The sequence below is a fragment of the Eutrigla gurnardus genome, assembly GCF_963514095.1.
Source record: "Eutrigla gurnardus genome assembly, chromosome: 12".
NCBI classification, from domain to species: Eukaryota; Metazoa; Chordata; class Actinopteri; order Perciformes; family Triglidae; genus Eutrigla; species Eutrigla gurnardus.
The window spans coordinates 23,027,291-23,046,507 of NC_139926.1; the positions used below are offsets into that span (position 1 = coordinate 23,027,291).

At 42.4% G+C, this 19,217-nt stretch overlaps 1 protein-coding gene across 2 annotated transcripts in view; it reads right to left on the reverse strand.

The window, feature by feature from the left end:
- Nucleotides 1-19,217, reverse strand: part of tmeff2a (transmembrane protein with EGF-like and two follistatin-like domains 2a) — a 92,460-nt gene that overhangs the window by 14,002 nt on the left and 59,241 nt on the right. For both annotated transcript variants that reach the window (XM_084023576.1, XM_084023575.1), the window contains exon 5: nucleotides 2,708-2,804. In XM_084023576.1, the coding sequence (XP_083879702.1) occupies nucleotides 2,708-2,804 (97 nt within the window). The remainder of the gene's footprint in view (nucleotides 1-2,707; nucleotides 2,805-19,217) is intronic.

The window sequence follows — 19,217 nt, forward strand, 5'->3', positions numbered from 1 at the left end:
TGATCCTTGAGGGGTAAACTGGTCTTTTTGTGTGTGTGTACCACATGCTCCAGAGTACACACAGAGGCTCTTTGCTACAGCAGGGTCAAATGCAGTGTAACTGAGACAAAATAGGTTCAACCAACATGCAGTATTTCAGTCGCTGAGCACATTTTTTTCCCCTTTACTTGAATCCAGAGGGTGATGACGAATAAAATCCAAAGAAATGTCGATCGTGGGATGGACAAGCCTGAAATCTCCTGAAATACTGCTCAGTGAAAGCATCGTTCCTCAGCACAATGTGACAATAACCCTTCATTATAATTACCGTGCATATTTTTACGCTGTCAAAGTGTATTAAAACAACATCAGTATGTCTCGCCACGCTTGCACTGTAGAGCACACTGATGGTTCATTTCCCTGAAGGCAACGTAGAATGTTGTTGATGCCAGTGATGTTGAAGTGTCTCAACATTTGATCACATTTGGAAGAGCAATGCGTTCATTGTAGAGTGGCTTGAATAGGCCTTTGGGTCTAGTTCTACCAGTACTACCACCTTCCAACAAGGTAAAGGAATACGCACTGTTAGCTGCCAGCTGGTGGCTCAGCCGTTTATGTGTCTGCAATAGAAATGCTCCACAAAAACTAGATCAAAACACCTATTTCCAAACTTTCATCGAACTCATGCAGCATAATGCATACGTAGCAAGAAATCATGTTTTCATCATTGCCCGATCTCACACAGAAACAACAACTTTTACAAGAACAGTTTCAAACTATGGGAAACACACCTATTTGCTTGTTTTGCCGAGAGTTAATTTGAAGATTGATGCCACGTATCTGAGAACGGTATCGATCTTCTTGTCTAATCGCAGAGAAGAAACGAAGCGCCTTTTCCCCAAAATGTCAGGCAACTCTGTTAAAACAGAATATTTCTCGAGATCAACTGCTTTTGGCAACCTCTCCCGCAGCTTCTGTGTCGGCCCGGAAATACCAACCTGTGAGACGGACACATCACTCACCACTGAGCAGTTAGGACAAAATGATAAAACGCTCCCAAACACAACACGACTAACATGAATAAAACATTCCGACATGAATAATGAAATGAAAACAAAACGCCACTTCAGTCTGATAATCAGACGACGTCGAGTCCCTCACAACCTAAAAACACCTTGCACAATGGCCGGCAATTTACGGAGCATTTATTCACCACTTTGTATTGTTTGTGTTTAAAATAAGGGGAAAAAAGCATTATGATAAACACATCACTTTACCTCCTCCTGGCTTTTGATTACAGTCATCTCTCTCCACTCATTGTTTGATTAACTGACAGTTTTGTTTGATTAAAATCAGCTGCCGTTCTGATTGGAATATTCATTTTAATCACAATGATCCGACGCTACCGCCGGCGGTTGGGCTGCCGTTTGATGAAAATTACCTGCTGGGTTTGAGATCACCTGTCTGATTATTCGCCAGAAACGTTCTTGTCAAAACACCTCGGGGCGTTTGAAAGATTAAAGAGCGCTTGTAGTTCCCGTTTTCTACAAGAAAGGACGCTGGAATATTCTGTTTGTGTCGAGCGCTTTTACATCGTCGAGGCTTCCTCTCTCGTCTTATCCTTTGTCTTCTTCTTTCTTTTGTGGGAGGCTACCGCCTCGCAGTATATGCTGCTTAATTGCCTTTGTTCCAGTTATGTTGCGCGTGCTCGAGGCTCTTTAATGGTTTCACTTTTGTGTGCACACACCATCGACAGAACACATTCGGCCGTTTTGACCTTATGAATTCTACCTTTGGGGATTGGGAAATTGCCAATAAATCAATTTCTATGTTTTAGTGGAATATTAAGGTACATTTGTGAAAGTGGGTGGCATCAGCAGGAGTGGACTCCCGCTGTTTGGTATTTGCAACAAGACCCTGAATGCATCATGAAACCATTCGCTGGCATTACGGTTACTGCACACCAGGGTACATTATCTTTCCATTACATCAGGCGGTTTGATCGAGTCATACTCTCAGGGCACTTCTAATTTCAAGCGGTGCGTCTGGGATTTCTTCTAAGCCCTGCCTTCCATTTTGCTGATACGAGCTGATCCTTGTTCTACACCAAATCAGCGATGTCGGTTCATTTAAGCTGCGAGAAAGCAAACACAACTAACGCCGGAAACGGCGTTGGAAAACGGTTCACGAGCCTTCCGTCTAATTGGGCTCTGCGCCCGCGTGTTTATTATGTATCCCACGAGGATGTTTCCTCCGCCGCTTCTTCGCTAATGTGGGGCAGCCAATAACATATCACCTGCATCCGTCTCATCGCCAATAAGCCGTTAAACTCATGACAAACGTTATTTCTTCCCTGAACTAGTTTTCCTCTCGATGAGTCAAAGTCATTTTTGGCCTGACATTGGCAAGTCCTGTAAGGATAGTAATTGGATTTCCAGAATAAGCGAGAATCTCCTTTTCTCTCCGTGCCCTGCTCTCATAATTGAGGTTAAATGAAATGGTCAACCGTGCACTAAACCTCAGTGGGTGGCCGGCGTGCGGATGTGTGCAGTATAAAGACGCTTTAGAATCAAAATTCTTGGCATTTTTTTTTCAAATATAAGGGGCATTTTCTTTTAAACTTTAAAAGATGTCAAGATCACTTGAGTCTCGCTGCGTGGGTCAACTGGTGTCACACCTTTGACACCGGGTTGGAGAAAAATAATAATGCGTGGGTGTTCGAACTCACCAAACGTCCTCGGCATCCACGTCGCATTCAGCCCCGAACTGGCAAATATCGCAGGTGGACGTTTCCTTCTGCCCGGCCTCGGCTGAGCCCTCGCCCCCTAAAAGAGACGGAGAGAAAGAGGGAGAGGAAACGGTTTAATGTCTGTTTCAACCAAAGACAGATTTGTCGTGACTGTACACTGTAAACCCGCAACACAATGCAATGTGACCGTGAGAAATCAGCTTTGGACAAATCAAGCGCATTTATATTCTGCCATATCCCGCCGTAATCCCGCTGAAGCCCATGCCCTTCATCCTTTCACTCCTCCTCCTCTCCATCCTACTCTCTCGCTCCCACCAGACTCTCCTCATCTGACTCCTCATCTATGCCTCCCGATATCCCCGCTGATCTTTCTGGAGTCCCTCTTTTGTTTCATCCCGCTGACTTTTCTTGCCTTTGCGAGCGCTGCGACTCCTCGGCGGCGGGGGCGGGTACTGGTGTGAGGCTTATGGCGGCTTAGGGACCCCACCAGCGCATATCACGCCTCATGAGCGGCCGTGGGGGAGACGGAGGAGAGAGAGTGAAAAAAAAAAAAAAAAAAAAGCAATCTGGCCACTCTCAAATTGCATTCTCCTGCCGCAGAAGACTCCTCCAGTCTCTGCGAGCGCTTTTCGCTCCTCTTCTCTTTTCCCCTCGGCCCTCTTCTAGAAAATAGAAAAGCTCTATTTTTAAACTTACTCGGGCCCGTGAGGACAATTTTGAAAGAGACGACGAAGAGGTGGAACTTGGCATCATTTCCACATGTCATATATTTAATCTCCCCAACACACACACACACACGTACACACACCCACATTGCTCCCTTGTGTCGCCACTCACATCTTCCCTTCTGAAACTTTTTGTTATTTCTTGCCATCCCTGGCGACGCGCTGGATGAATTGGAACTCAAGAGGTCAAGAGGTTTAACCTAATTTTCCCAGCGTCCAACTTATTATGAGGTCAAAGTTATTATTATTAAGTCTATTTGTCAAGGGACAACGTGCAGCATTACATTGATTATTCAGAAAATAAAACACTTATTTCCATCTGTAGTCCCCAAAAACAAGTAGATACAACAAAATACAGTACACAATGTGAATACAAATACTCTATACACAAAACAAATAACACCCTGCACAAAAAAGTACTTAATATGAAATGCACTAAGATGAGAACAGATATTCTGTACTATGAACATGATAAAAGGCATCGTATACAATTAATTACAGTCTACAATCTATTTCAACATAGAGAAATATTTGTCTATAAGTCTGTTAACGTTACTTTGGTGACTTTTCTCCTCCACAACTCAAATTTTGCCCGGGTCCAGACACACAAAGCAAAGTCCCTTTTTTAGCTGAGGATGTTAAACTCCTTTCAAACGCCCTGCCTTTGCTGTGAACGTTCCTCCCGTTTGAAGCTGCGTCTGATGCTGCAGGTGTTTAGAGGACGGCCGCGGCGGTGAGGCATCATGTCCTCTGAATGCTGAACATTTTGCAGTCGAGTTGTACATTGTGTATTTGCAGCTTTTCCTTTTACCTACGAGTCGGAGGACTTGGCGGGACTACAAAGGTGTGGAGCTGCATCGGCACGCAGCCCACCAGTGGAGCTCCAATGCTAAATTGTCTCAGTGTTCACTGTAAGAACCTTTTCAGCCAATACTGTTATCTATTCACTTGTTTCCAAAATGTACTTGGAATTTTCTAAAGGATCTCCATTTGATAACTAAGCAGCTTTCTACCTTAGAGTAAAGTGAAGACATCTCAAAGTAAGTAGTGCAAAATCATTTTGGTTTATGATTTCAACGCAGTGTGGCGGTTAAAAACAAGAGTGATGAAGGAGCCGATCATACAGAATGAATATTTAAAATGTTCTCTACCTTTTAGCACCGTGAAGGGGCAACGCTGGTCAATGTCTATGGAGCAACTACTCCATATGACTGGCTGCTTTATTGTTAAAAAGAAAATGTGGTTCAAGCAGGAAAGTCAGTAAGTCCGTCTGCACTGATCTTTGAATGCTTTATACATATGAAAAGCTTCTCTTTCAAATCCCTGCAGCATCTGAAGGAAGCAGCACGCATATGTTGATAAATCCTGAGAAGCGTGGCGCCGGAGTGCCGAGCTGTTGAGCGCGGCCGTTCGCCGCGTTTACCTTCATTAAATCGCCTGAACGCGACACCAGGCGGCTGCAGACATCCACACACATCACACGTGTCGGTTATAACTCCATATTCTGCTTGTTTACGAAGGAGACATCTGGCTACTATCTCATCTTTTCCCACTATGAGACCAGTGATGTGACTGGCCGTGAAAGTATTTAATAATCACCACAGCTGCTGATCGATATTATCTCCTTAACCCAGCTGTTTAGCAACCAAAATGAAAGTCGCCCACACAGTACGTGTTACTGCCGACTTGCGCTCGGCATTTATTATTCAGATTCCAGCGGAGTGAATTTTCAAACAGATGTGTGTACTCTGTATCTCATTCCATGAAGTTTAGTTTAATACTCACAAGGTGTAGTGTGAGTTCTTTAAGGGCTTTGACCATTTTCTTTCTAATCTCATCTCTTGGAGGTCCCAGGCTTGAGTACTCTTAGTCACTAGTATGACTCAAGCTCCGAAAAAACAAGATCCTACACTTACACACCTACACACTTCTATGTGCTGGTAACAGTCAATATCATTCAAATCTTTGCCCCCAGCTTGTAAGGCAGGCTTTCTGTTGCCTCCATCACTAGGCGTATTACTTCTGAACCACAGAAGACACAAAGCAACTCACAGTTCGACTCAACCTCAGCTTCCTCTTCATATAGTAAACACACCTTAATGCGTAAAATCTGCAAAACCCCTTTTAAACTCACTATCCCCACTTTTGATCCATACACTCAGTGTTGTACTCGAGTGTTCACCTGCGCATGACAGTCCAATTATACAGGCTTGTTTTGTTGTTGTTGTTGGTTAACAGGTACTGTTGATTCTGGGACTGCAGGTAATTGAATTAGCCGGGTTATGACTCCCTTTTTGGTCTGCTGACATCGACGTGGTTTCTCTTACTTCCAAAACATAGTGCGACATTTTTTTTTTTCCACAGGGCTCTCACGGGTACCGGAGCTGGCCGGTCTCTCTGGCTGCTTTGTACTCTGTCAAATGATCAGCTGCACATAAAGGCTTGTGGGCAGGCAAGCATGTAAGCTCTCCCACGACTCTCCTCTCCTACGAGAGAGAGAGGGAGAGAGACAGAGAGAGAGGGCACGATTCTGCGATCGTATTTCGTGCACGCGTGCACGTACGTGCACATTGCAAATGCCAACGCCGTCTCCTTCCCCCTTCGTCCTTTGCTCCCCAACACTGCAGCCGACACATCTTGTATGCACCCCCCCGTACACACCACTCCACTGCAGGCACAATTACCAAAGGCGACTGGGGACCGGCAGTGTTTTCCACCTCCTCAAATCCCTGATAGAGTCTCCTGTAGCATTAACACAACATCGCCCCTGTTTCTGCGTCAGCTAATCCCTCGAATCAGGAGACACGGCTCGGTAATGACTGAAAAGATTAGCCCATCCACTGCCCCCGCCATCGCCCCCCGCCAGCTCCTACACCAGCGATATCGATCCGCGGCCGGGCCAGACCGGTCGACTCGCCTCCTCTGTGACTACCGTCCCAGCCTCACCTTCATCTCCAACAAATCTTTTCTTTCCTTTATGTGTTTTGTGTCAAGTGGTTCACTGTAATAAACACAATGTTTTCTCTGTATACGTGTGGCTTTTGTGTGACTTTAGAACAGCAGGGAAGGCAGAAGAAAAGAAGTTACGAGGAAATAGAGTGAAACGATGAGTTAAAGGGAAGATAAGCAGACGAGATAAAATGTCAGACGAGTGAAACATGGTGGTTAGCTCCTAAAGGTGCTGTGGAGCTTCCTCCGGGGGTTAAGGGGTGTCTTTAATCCCTTTACTGTTGTCTGGAGCTGAATACTATATGCATACAAATTCACACAGTATTCAACAGCGTGACTTCATCATTTAAGCCGTGCACTCAGCTACTGTTTTCCCACAGAAAATGGGAAAATAGAAGCAGGGAGAGGCACTGTGCACCACGATTTATATAAAAAAACCTAATGATCGATGAGCTTAAATAAGCTTGTCAAGCTTATAGGATAACATTCATAATCAGTTAAACAAAATCAAGAAGAAAAAAGATCATCTATGCTTGATGTAAATTAAAGGCGCATATGATACAATATTAAATTTACTGTAAATATTAAGAAGTTGAATGGAGATAAAAATGTTTTATATGATGGTGTGAAGTGACTGTTAAGTAGGTCTACATCTGCTGATCAGCATTTTTTTTCTAGAAATAAAAACTTTATGACTGCATCATGATTAAAGGTTTTTTTTTTGCCAATTCTCTATTCACCCAAATCAGCCAAATAATTAGCTAGTAATAGTTAGCTAGCTCACTGGTTCATGCATTAACCGAATAGTACAGAATGTAGTGCTATAGTATATGTTTTTCTATATGAACACAAAATGTACTGTATGTGCAGGTTGATCCATGTAGATACATCAGTGAAAGAAAGAAAAAAACAGACAGACAGAGGGGAAATCATTGATTTGAACAAGCATACAGGGGAAAAAAACCCAAAGAGACAATTTATTTGAGTGAGCACACACACACACACACACACAGACACACACACACACACACACACACACACACACACACACACACACACACACACACACACACACACACACACACACACACACACACACACACACACACACACACACACACACACACAGAGAGACAGGAGATTTAGGGCACTCTAGCATGCAGCTATCATACGGATGATGAATGAAGCCCACACACCCCATGAAAACAGAGCAAGACCACTACGACCTTGGTTGCAAACACACAGGGGAGAGGAGGAGAGGGAGGGAGACATGAGGCAGATACATCCTATATATATATATATGTGTGTGTGTGTGTGTGTGGTCACTCAAACAGGGTAAACCCCACAAGGCTCTACTATTGTTACTGAACGGCCCTGCAAAAGGTTGATGCTGGCTTCGGACTACACATTTTGACAGCGATTCGTTCGATCTCCCTGGTGCTTTTTCCTGATTTGTTTGCTTCATACGGACTTCACATGGGACGGCCGATGTGTTGTAATATCAAAATATGGCATTCGGCATGCATGGAAATCTGTATCTTGAGCACATATGAGGACAATGCGCACGGAGAATCAGGACAAGGACAAAAAAACTGACAGAAACTATTTACTGGCAGGGCTCATCAATAGAGATGAACTCATATAGAAACCTCCTATAAAAGTATAATAAGACAGTGAAACACCCAGGAGAAAGTATTTTATAGAAATAAATGAGGTTGACACATTTTTGGAAGTGTCCCTCAGTTTAACTCGATACAATTAAATGAACTACAGCCTCCCAAATGACCCTTAGTCCAATCAACTCTCTTTAAAACAAGTTTAAGTTTAAGTTAATTACCAGGACAACCCCTTGAGATTATATAAATAAAAAATATAAAAAGAATACAAAACACAAAATACATTCACACACACACAAAGCTCACAAAGTCAAACTACCCTGATACTCACCGATACCCCTCCCTTAAAAAAATAAAATAATAATACAAAAGCAGTGTACCTCCATGAAGGTGCAGAGCTGTTGTTTTCCACTGGATTTTCGCTATGTGAACATAATACTCTATATTTCTCTTCACCAATTGCACTGAATGTCCCAAAAGAGTTGTATACAGGCTAAGGCTACAGAATAATTGCACCGTGCCGGTGAAACAAAATGATGCCTATTGGCAGCCGTGATAAATCTTACCGAGGGCTGTTTTCTTCCCGTAAACAGACATGTGATCCGTGAAAGGTGATACAGGAAGCAATAAACATGAGCCAAATAGCTCATAATGGCCTGGGATGATGATACCGATACAGTCGCATTATATCTGTATCACCCTGCGAGCGCTCCACACAGTTTGAACTCTTGACTACATGTACGTACGTCGCGGCCCCTCCGTTGTGTGGGGAGCTCCATTAAAAAGGAGGCCGCTGACAATTAAACGATGAAACGCATCAATCAAAGTGGCATTATCAATGGGCCGCTGCCCCGAGTGGCCAATGTGACAGTGGCGAAGCAGGGCCAGAGAACACAAGACAGCCAAATAATCCATATACATAATGGACATCAATATTGAAAAGATGACACATGAGTCTGCAGACAGGAGGCCAGGATTCAATTTCTATTATTCCCCCCCCCCCCCCCCCCCCCTGCAGGAGACCATATCGCTTTTCACAAAGTCATTTGTCAGCCATAAGGCCGATGAGGGGAAGCCGAGCTCCTCCAAAAAAGTGAGCCAAGGGCGGCTGCTTCAGTGACGTGAATGACAAAATGAATCAGGCTCGGCGTAATAATGACTGATATAAATAATGATACTATTAAAATGCTTGGTGGGCAAACAAGAACACACAGTCCGTGCTCTAGTTCTCACATAGGCTGTATATAAGTAGTGGACGTGGTCACTGTGATGTCACCCACTGGTTTGAGAACTGCCCTTATCTAGCCTCTTTGGCTGTCAATAATTTTAATTTTTTTTGCTGAACTGAATGACGAATAAAACGTTTTTAGGCAACCGAGACAATACAATTAACTTTCATGAACTGTGAATGGACTGGACAACGGCGTGGCAGCAGCTCGTCAATCACAATGTGGCCACGCCCTAAAAAATACCCTACTTTATCATTTAATTCACTCTAAATGGGGGCAGAATTTACTAAATGAACATCATGCTGTATTGAAGAAGACTTGAAACTAGAGATTGCGACCATAAACTCATATTTATAATTATTATTGTGGTAATAAATCAAGTGGGAAGTTGTGTCATTTTCTCATAGACTTCTAAACTATCAACCAGAGGAGTCACCCCCTGCTGGCCATTAGAAAAAATACAAGGAACTTCTGCGTTGGCTTCACTTTTCAGACCCGGAGGTTGCCAACATAAACATAAAACATAAAAATTAAGCAAAATATTATAAGGTTGTAAACACAAAGCACTTTTTATTCAGATCCCTTTAACAAAAAGGTATCAAGAGACCCGTTTCCGATCAAGAACTGATTCCAGTTCATTTGCCTTTTTGCTTTCCGATGTCCAACCGATCCAGGTGGGTGGGGTTGACCTTTCATTCAGAAGACAATGATTGCAAATATCCCTCGTTTATAACTGCATGGTTAAATAATACTAAGAAGAAATGCATGCTTGTGCTTCGCCATTGGCCAAGTGTGGAAGGAACAGACCATAAATCAGACCAAGGCTTCGTCCGGGTGGATTTATTACGAGGCCCGCTCTCATGTTTTAGCAAGGCTCAATCAGGAATGACAGCAATCATTTGTAATTGAGGCTCGCTGGTGCATGCTGTAGAAATGATTCACACGCGACCTTGCAGCTTTAGTGTCACACCATATTGTTGGTTATCTTCGTTCATTTCGCGGGTGGTTTATGGTGCAAAGGCAGAGCCACATAAAGGCGGGCGGAAATCATTAATTGCATTGTTTGATGTCATTTTTGTATCAGTTGTCATATGAAAACGTTCCTCTTGACGTTTTGCTATTCACAACAAGAGACTGCTTCTGAAGTAAACGCGGTGGGACCTTCAGAGAAGTTAGATAACATGCTGAGTGGATGAATGAGTACCTCTACGGGAGCCAGGTGCCACTACTGTGCTATTGGTGGGGACCGTCTAGCCATTAACGAATCCCTGCACACGGTCCCAACTAGGCCACGCCCAGTCTGAATGGATTAAAAGCAGGAATTATGGCTTTAAAGCGTTGTCTTTCCCAGCTTTGAGAGGATTAGATCCTGCATTCTGTTCGCCTCTCGCCTGAATGACTAAGTGAACGCTTGGTTCAATCCTGTCACTTATCTACAAACAGAGTATGGCCTCTGTGTACTTCTATTGATGGATGTGGAGGCGTTTTAATGCCACATGTTCATAGGGCTTTATATTTAGAGAAACTTTCTTGTCCTCAGGCGTCTTGTGTCCTGGTTAAACCCTTTTTGTTACTGGTCATAAACTGTGCATGAGAACATATTGGTTTGTTGACTGCCTTTTTTAATTTTGGCCGTGTCCATCTTTGTTATTGGCTTTGGTTTTGTTTTTTTTGGAACCAGAAATGACATGAGAGGGTGAAGTTCAGTTCACCCCAAAAAATCTTAGAATTAACTCTGATGAACTGTAAACACACAGGGGCATTGTTCAAGTTTAAGACAGAATCATGAACACGATAGCCTGCTTTAATGTCTATTTTATTCTAAATGGAACCATCGTTTCCTAAATGGACACTTTGCTGTATTGTAGAAGGCTGTAAACTAGCGACTGAGACCATAAAAGCATGTTTACAATGTTTACTGAGGTAGCTCCGTAGTTAATGCAGATTGTTGCCCACGGCAACAAAGCAAAGAGGCACATTCCCCACAATGTCAATGCATTCCCTGTCAAGCTTGTCAAATAATTGGTATTTAATCTGGTCCTAAAGGATAAATATAACGCACATAATACAATAAAACATAAATGATGTGCTGTGGCAGTTGAAGCTCTCGCAGATAGAATTTCTTTTGGTCGCTATGACATTTGTTAATCAAGTTATTTTTGAGAATGTGCAGACCAGTGTGAGTTTCAATAGTAGTCCATCAAATATCACACGAGTCACAAATGAATACGATTTCTAACAAACAAATGACAATTTGCATTCTTTATGAACTCACTATTGCATTTCAAAGAGCACTGCTTCGCCAACAACGGCGTGTGGAATAAGCTTTTGTGCCTTTCTTCCTCTGTATTTGCTCCCCTTTTTTTTCCGACGGCCCCTTCCTGTGTCGTGTCCCAGACAAGATTCCCGATATTAATCCGGAAACAAGCTCAACTAGCCTAAGGCAAGTCTCATTCGACTTCAAACAACACTGGGAGAAATCAATGTGAAGGCTATTCCTCCCATAAGAGGACACCATCTATTTTAAGTTTGATTTTATTAATTCATCATGGCAAAGCCACAGCCCTGGCCCACAGCACTCACTGTCTATCAAACTGGAAAAGAAATAATCAACCACACTAAATAATTCATGCCTTTGTTTCTGCTTAATTTAAAGTCTATTTAATTTCATATGAATATGGAAGATAGCACCACCAAGGCATCTAAATGCATCGGATCACCATTATTTAGCCGACGTTTTCTCTTTTTGGCCGTTTCTCCTTCCCTCCATTACTCCATTATTTGTCCTCTCAAAGATTTTTGAATTTCTCATCCATATCTCACATCAGCACGCTCGTTGGAAATTCAATTAAATTCCTTCCCAGCTCACGCTAGCAGCTAGGCCCCTGTAACCTTGGCATATTTACTCTCCCAGCCCAGGCACAATGTGGAGAAAATACAGGAATGAGCTGAAGGGGAGTAACAAACATCCCCTCCTTCTCCGTCTCCATCGTTATCCATTCACCCTTGTGGCAAATTGTGATGCACTCTTGTTTGCAGAGTGGTCGTTGTGCAAAAACAAAATAGCCTGTCCCATCCTCGTGGCTTTCATGGGCCACAAGTAGCACACAGTGACCAGTGTAAAGCTTTCACAGACAGGTATTCCTTATTGTATGTCAAAAATAATGCATCCAATACGAACTGTGAACAGTCAATGTCAGTATGGCTTATTGGAGCTCCATTTTCTATGTGTTAATATTTCCACTAAAATTTGAATACAGCTCCAGAATGTGATTTATTTAATGTATTTGTCTTCTTTCTGAGAGTTGAGTGGGAAAGCTGGTAGAAGATACGCTAGCTTAGCATAAAAACAAGAAGTTGGAGGCAGTGAGGCATATAAGAAATTTGCTGTTGATAGACTCATAATATATAATAGGAATAGTTATAGGTATGTAGATAGGGTGCATGTGGACAATTGGGCCTTTGTAAAGGGTTGTAAGTCTGTACCGGTGGAAGGGCATACAGACATGTATATTGTGCTTCTGGAAGTGAAGATGGGGGTCTGTATGGCGCCCTGGAGGTGGAATTACTGCCCGCGAGGATTCTGAATTGTTTAATACCTCACTCTATGCCTACGCAAAAAAGAAAAAACTGGAAAAGTAGTCCTAGTGTTGACCTAGCAACACGCCGGACCCGGACTCGTGGCCCACATGGCCCACATGGCAAAGGAACAAGACAGCAGCTGACTAATGACTGAAGCTAATTCTATGTTTGACCAGGAATGTAATTAAATACTGAGTCATTCGCTGTAGTTATTACCGATAAACATGGCTCGCGTGGATGCTTGTGGTAGCTAGCTCTCAGGGCTAATTGGTGCTTTCCAAATGCACTGTGGGTAGCCATTGTGTGGTTGTGGTAGCATCACAACATTATTTAATGAGAGTCCAGTACTGCACCACTGTCAGCTTGTGGCTTTGTACTATTAAGCTGGAGCAAAGATGACAGCTGTCAGATTTTTTTCTTGAGCCAAGTTTTACGTACATTTTTTTTTTTTAACATTACTTTACCCAAAAGCATGGACTGATGATTGTTAAAAAGCAGCAAAATGTCCTGACTGTCTGTGTATATAACCGTCAGGCAGGAAGAAAATGGAGGGAAAAAGAGAGAAACAATGAGGCGAGGCATGTTTGTGTGTGGTTTCATTTGAGTGTTTTTGCGTGGATGTCTTTGGCCACGAGGACCAGAATGTCCTTCGAGGGATCAAAGGTAAATCAACACAATTATGTGTGTGTAAATTGGTGTTTCTGCATGCATCACCATGGAGACCCAAACCGTGGGTACCATAAACACACACTGTGCGGCGCTTGTGATTCATGATGAAAAGTCAAAGCAGCAAAAGAAAGAAATGTTGCTATCTCACATTCCACTTTTTTAAAATCAATTGATAGAAACACATTTTGCCTCCCACACATACATATTTTGTAGTTGATGCAATGCTTTAAGGCACTTTGGTGGTGATAATGAGTATTTCACTGGCTTTACTGACCCTCGACAATTGTAAAACAATCAAAACGGTACAAACATATGCTCATTGACAAATTAAAACTGACCCTTCCACCCTCAAAAAGCCTGTATTTACTAGCTGGTTTAATTTGTGCAATAAAAACAAAATAAAAATCTGTTTGCTTTGCATCACTTTGCACTGGAATCAGTCCAGGCTTGAATATTTATCTCGGGGCTCGTCTTCCAAGCAGATACATTTATCTACTGTAAAATGAGTCGATCTGTTAAAACACTGATTTCCTACCGAAGCAATTATCTGGAACAACTAGCCGGAAAGGAAGAAGATCTCCAGTAGGAAGCCACTAATACAAAGCTTTTGTGCTCACATGGACTTCCGGTATCCGACTGTTGTATCAAAAGCTCCACTATGATTATGGCCGAAAGCCATTTAGGAGCACTCCGATCAAAATATGCATTTAGCCACTGTGTTCGGAGTGCAGGAGAAGACATCTGTCGGGTCTTACTTGACACTTTCCGAGATGTGAAAATGAGTTACTTAACTACACTTTAAGGGTAAAGTGGTCGACGGAACACAGCCAATTCAAGAGACGAAGCTCATCATTTAGGAATGAATAGCCCGCCGCCTAAAGGAATGCACTGAAAAACAAGCCATCCAATATTGTTTTGGTATCAAAAGTCAGACTGACAGAAAAGATGAGTGCTCCATCAGACGAGCTCAAAGAAAAATTGTGACAAAACGAGGCAAAGGTATGTCCGTCGTATGATTACTTCAATTGTCAACTCTATAGAAAATCTATTCTGTCATCGAATAGAAAGTGAAATGTGAAAAGTGTTGTTTGGGGAGATGAACCTACAGAGAGCTATCACCTGAACCTGCAGCTTTTGTGAGCTTCAACGTGAGTTTCAGCCCTTATTTAGCTGTCTGGCTCATAACGTTGCTGTCGGTTCGCTCTCACAGCAGCCGTTTTCAGTGAAAAAGTGCTAATAACCCAATGGACTGCTCAGAAACAGGGGCAGACGCCCAATTGTTTCATATCCTTTAATAGGGCAAATGAAAATGCTACATTTGGCTTATTTCTGACAGCAGGACTTCACCAATGCCTGATGTGCAACAGACTGAAACGAGCGACTTGGGACAAAGTTTGTCCAGTTCAGAGAGTTCGGTGACCCCGACTTTAAAACGCTCACAGAAGAAAGAGGGATTTAGGATAAGAATGTGAAAATGGTCTTACATGAGGCCCGTATTATAACACTGCATTGCACAGAGCCATGCACAGAGCCATGACTATGCATTTTGTTCCCTATCTTATAATGGAATGTACTCTTGTTATAAAGGTATCATGGCCACCAGGAGAGGAATAAGTATTACAGTAACAGTAACTTTCAACTTACAAATGACACTGTGGAGTATTGAGTTGACATCAAATAAAACCTGCACTTATCCTTTAAGGTTAAGGGACTCAATGCACTCAACAACGATAAAAACCTGATGCATATTGTGATATACATATTGATATGAAGTCATATAAAGAAAAGATAATTTACGAGTGGTCCAGCCCTGTCTGTAGGACTCAATTAGTGTTCTGTTATCTTCCACTAATGCATGTCTTTACTTTAAATGTAAAGCAATTTTGAAAACCCTTTAATATCACACTTCATAATTATGTTGTCATTGGTAAAATCATTCTAAATGTATTCATATACCCTAACGATATTGTATAACACTACAACATCAATGTGAACTTTAATGATTCGACCCGCCCTCCTGTTGCAGTCATCGCTCGGCGACAGCGCGACCCTCAGGTGACACAGCATTAACGGCACTCGTTAGTTTTCCCTGTTCCTGTAGCTTCATTCTGCTGCTGACGCCCCCTTTCCTTTATGGATCTAAAAACTTTGATGTAGGACACATAGGGCATAACATCATAAAATATGATGGGCTTGCCTTCAACGGTCATTTCCACACTTAACTAAAGTTAGGAGCGTTTGCTGAAACACACCCCACCATACAAAAAAAACGTATGAGAGAGTTACGATAAGAATACTAAAATATTCTTGCGTGAGGTCTATTACATGCAGCAGCATGCACGCCTCCTCTGAGCAGGAGCAGACACCTCACATCCCCGTCTATTGACCCCTCTGTCCTTGGGCAAACACACACTTCAGTGGCCTCGGCACAGCGATGCCCCTTCTGTCCCCGTCACCTGCTTGCTCCATTATGTATCTGTGACAGAGAATCTCAGCAAATGTCAGCCCCCAGCCTACAATTACTCCGTACCAGCTTCTGCCGGTGTCGGCTGGCGGCGCACTGAGACACCGCCGTGCCACGTCTAATCTCGCCGCCGCCCTGCAGGGTCAATCTCACACCACCGGGTGTTTGGAGAGGTGCCTCGGACAGCCGGATGGTGGGTGAGCGGCGGCGGGGTTTGGCCTCACAGGAAGGAAGGGGATGAGAAAACTACAGGCTAATGGCTAATCCTGCGTGCACAACACCGCCAGAGATGATTGGCCGGGGCTAAAGACAGAGCTATAAGATAGAGGATTGGGGATCAGGCCAGGCGAAAAGAAAAGGAAGGAGGAATAAAGTCACATTAAGGTTTGAGTGAGGGCTATGAGGAAGAGCTGCTGGTCACTATGTTATCTGACAGCACAGATATCTGCACAATAAACCATGATAACCATCTTTCACATATCTCAAGTGATATAACAACACAACAAACATGTGTACAGGCACATTTATGTATTTATTTACCCATGTTGTACATGCAGGTACTACAAGGCAACCTTGATTGTAGCAGTGTCGCCCTCTTTTGCCCATGCTTGACTCTTTATCTTTTCCTTCTTCTTCTAACTGCCTCCTTACTTTAATCAATGTGGATCATATCATATATGTATATCATGTCATATATGCACACATAATTGTCCCTTGTTACCAGATACAATGTTCCATCCATTGTCTACCGCTTATCCTGTATTCAGGGTCGAGGGAGATACAATGTTTTTCTTGATCATTTCCACTATTCTTCTTCTTATTATTATTATCATTATATTTACTACTATTATTAATACCACTATTCTTATTATTATTATGTATTCTCTCTATTGAGCTGATTATCATTGTTACTAATAATATTGCTGGTCTACTTAAACCAAAAGCATAACCATGATTGTTCCCTCACCATAACCATTTTTTTTACATTATTGTAACCATGACAACTATAAAAAACACTTCATGAACACTTTCAAAGACATTTCTATTTGCTCTGTTCCCACAGGGGGCCTCATTTAATGCACTTATTGTTGAGAGTTCCAATAACAGCCCGATAAAGTTGATACTTTGCACACAAAAAGGCTGTACACTTCATTTATTCATATATAAACACCACATGTAGCATGCTGTTAGGGTAGAATAGGCTTGCATCGATTCAACAAGTCTTTATTTAACATTTTTGTTAACTTACTTAAAGTATTGATTCAGAAAAGGCTGTGTCCTTTGCAAAGCAAATCAACAATGTCCTTTATCACTTTGTCGATTTGCTCCCAACAGTGTTGTATATCAAAGTTTAAGTTTAATTATCGATTGCTGCACCGAAATGACTGCAGAAACCTCTTAGATAGACTTTAGATTTTCTGTGGGAGTCTTAAGTGTTTGAAGGTAAAATGCAATGCAATGTTCCAACGGAGAGAAGTTGCTCAGACACAGAAGAGAATTCTGGTGGTAGTTTTATGGTTATGACTATTATTATCTCCATAGAGGCCACACTGATGTGTTCTGCTGCAACACAAACGAATCACAGTACAAGTGATGGAAGCACATCTTTGCTAACGTGTTAATTGTCTCGGCGGCCTCACAATCAACACTTACAGTAGAAATATCATCAACAGCTATTGTGTGCTACCTGTCCTTGCTCTTCTCCACATTCTTTAGACTCTAAGAAGCTAAACAGCAAATGCAAGGTTATGTAAAATGTGCTACCGGCGACAAGGCCATCTGGGAAAAAGCGCACTGCACAATCGACTTTCAGAAATCTACTACGATTAGTAAAATACGGAAAGTAAATGACTTCAGCTGAAATCTGATAGCAGCTTTTATGAGTCAATCAAAACAAATCAGTACAACCTTATATATATTATATAAAACATAAAGATAATGATTATGAGGGAAGAATTGAGACTAGATAAAGACTGGAAACCTTACTAATATATATTCAACTATTTCTTCCACATGAAGACTATATAGCACGCTATTCAGCAGATGCTACCTTTGAAGGGTGAGTTTATTAATCATCGAGGCTTTCTGACCGAACTATACAGAATGTCACAAAGCAGAAAATGGTATTGACCCTTCGCTGAGACTCGCCACAGACTCTCATGCAATCAATTGAGATTTTCTTCATTTTCAAACTGGTTATGGAGCTGGTCAACATTGTGTGATAAAAATGCTCATTAACCTGAGAGGTGGCATTTCTACGTCAAAACCTGTGGGGCTGACATTAGCGGAGTACATTAGCATTTCATTAACTAGTGTTAGCACTTCTATGCTACGCCAGCAGCTAATCTGTATGTACGTGCATGCTGCTTTTGCTTTTGAATGATTGTAAGAGTGTTACGATCTGATCTGTGGGATTTAGCTTCTTTTACTTTGTCTTTTTAAACCTGTTTTCATCAGCAATCTTTGTATGTAAAAAGAAATTGGACTCTTTCCTTTGGACGGAAACGCAAACTTAACCCGGAAAAGGCGAAATGAGGCTGAAACAAAACCACGCCTGCCACCGCTGGTCCCTGATGGTGAACTCGGATACGTGCACACAGTGAGAGGATGTACATCAATATGATCTGTCTCTCTAATGCAAACAAACCACCAGCCATGCTGCACATTCCCAAAGCACAACCTATAAGTTCCGATTTCCAAACACCATAAACCATTAGCACGCACGGTTTCTTCCCCATTGCGGCGCCACCAGGGATTCGCCCGCTCCTCCAGAGACGAGTCTCAACGCCCCAAAAATAAACAGCCTTCAGATGTTTACATACGGAGTGCAACACCGCGGAAAGGCCTGCAGAGAGCGAGTGGGAAGCGATTTTCACTGTTGATGAGAAGAATCAGAAATGCCTTTGGGTTTCTGGTGATTGAAACAGTATTTAGGTAGTGGGGGGGGAACATCACAGGCACGGAGCAAAAATGGAAATTAGGGAGAGTCCTTTCATGAAGCTGATTTAGAGCCATCAAATATTGCGTTGTAGATCAAATCAGCCTTTATTCATTTAAAAGTGATGATTATATCTGTGTATCTATCAGCTATTTCATTTCTAATGTTAACTGTGAAATAAATGCACTATGTTTTGAAACATTTTCTGCTCTAGTATAGGCTTCTACAAACAATAAGCAGGAAAGAAAACGTCAAACAAATGGCTGCACGGTGTCCAGCAGATGTTACACCTTAGCTGTGTGAATGTAAGACCCATA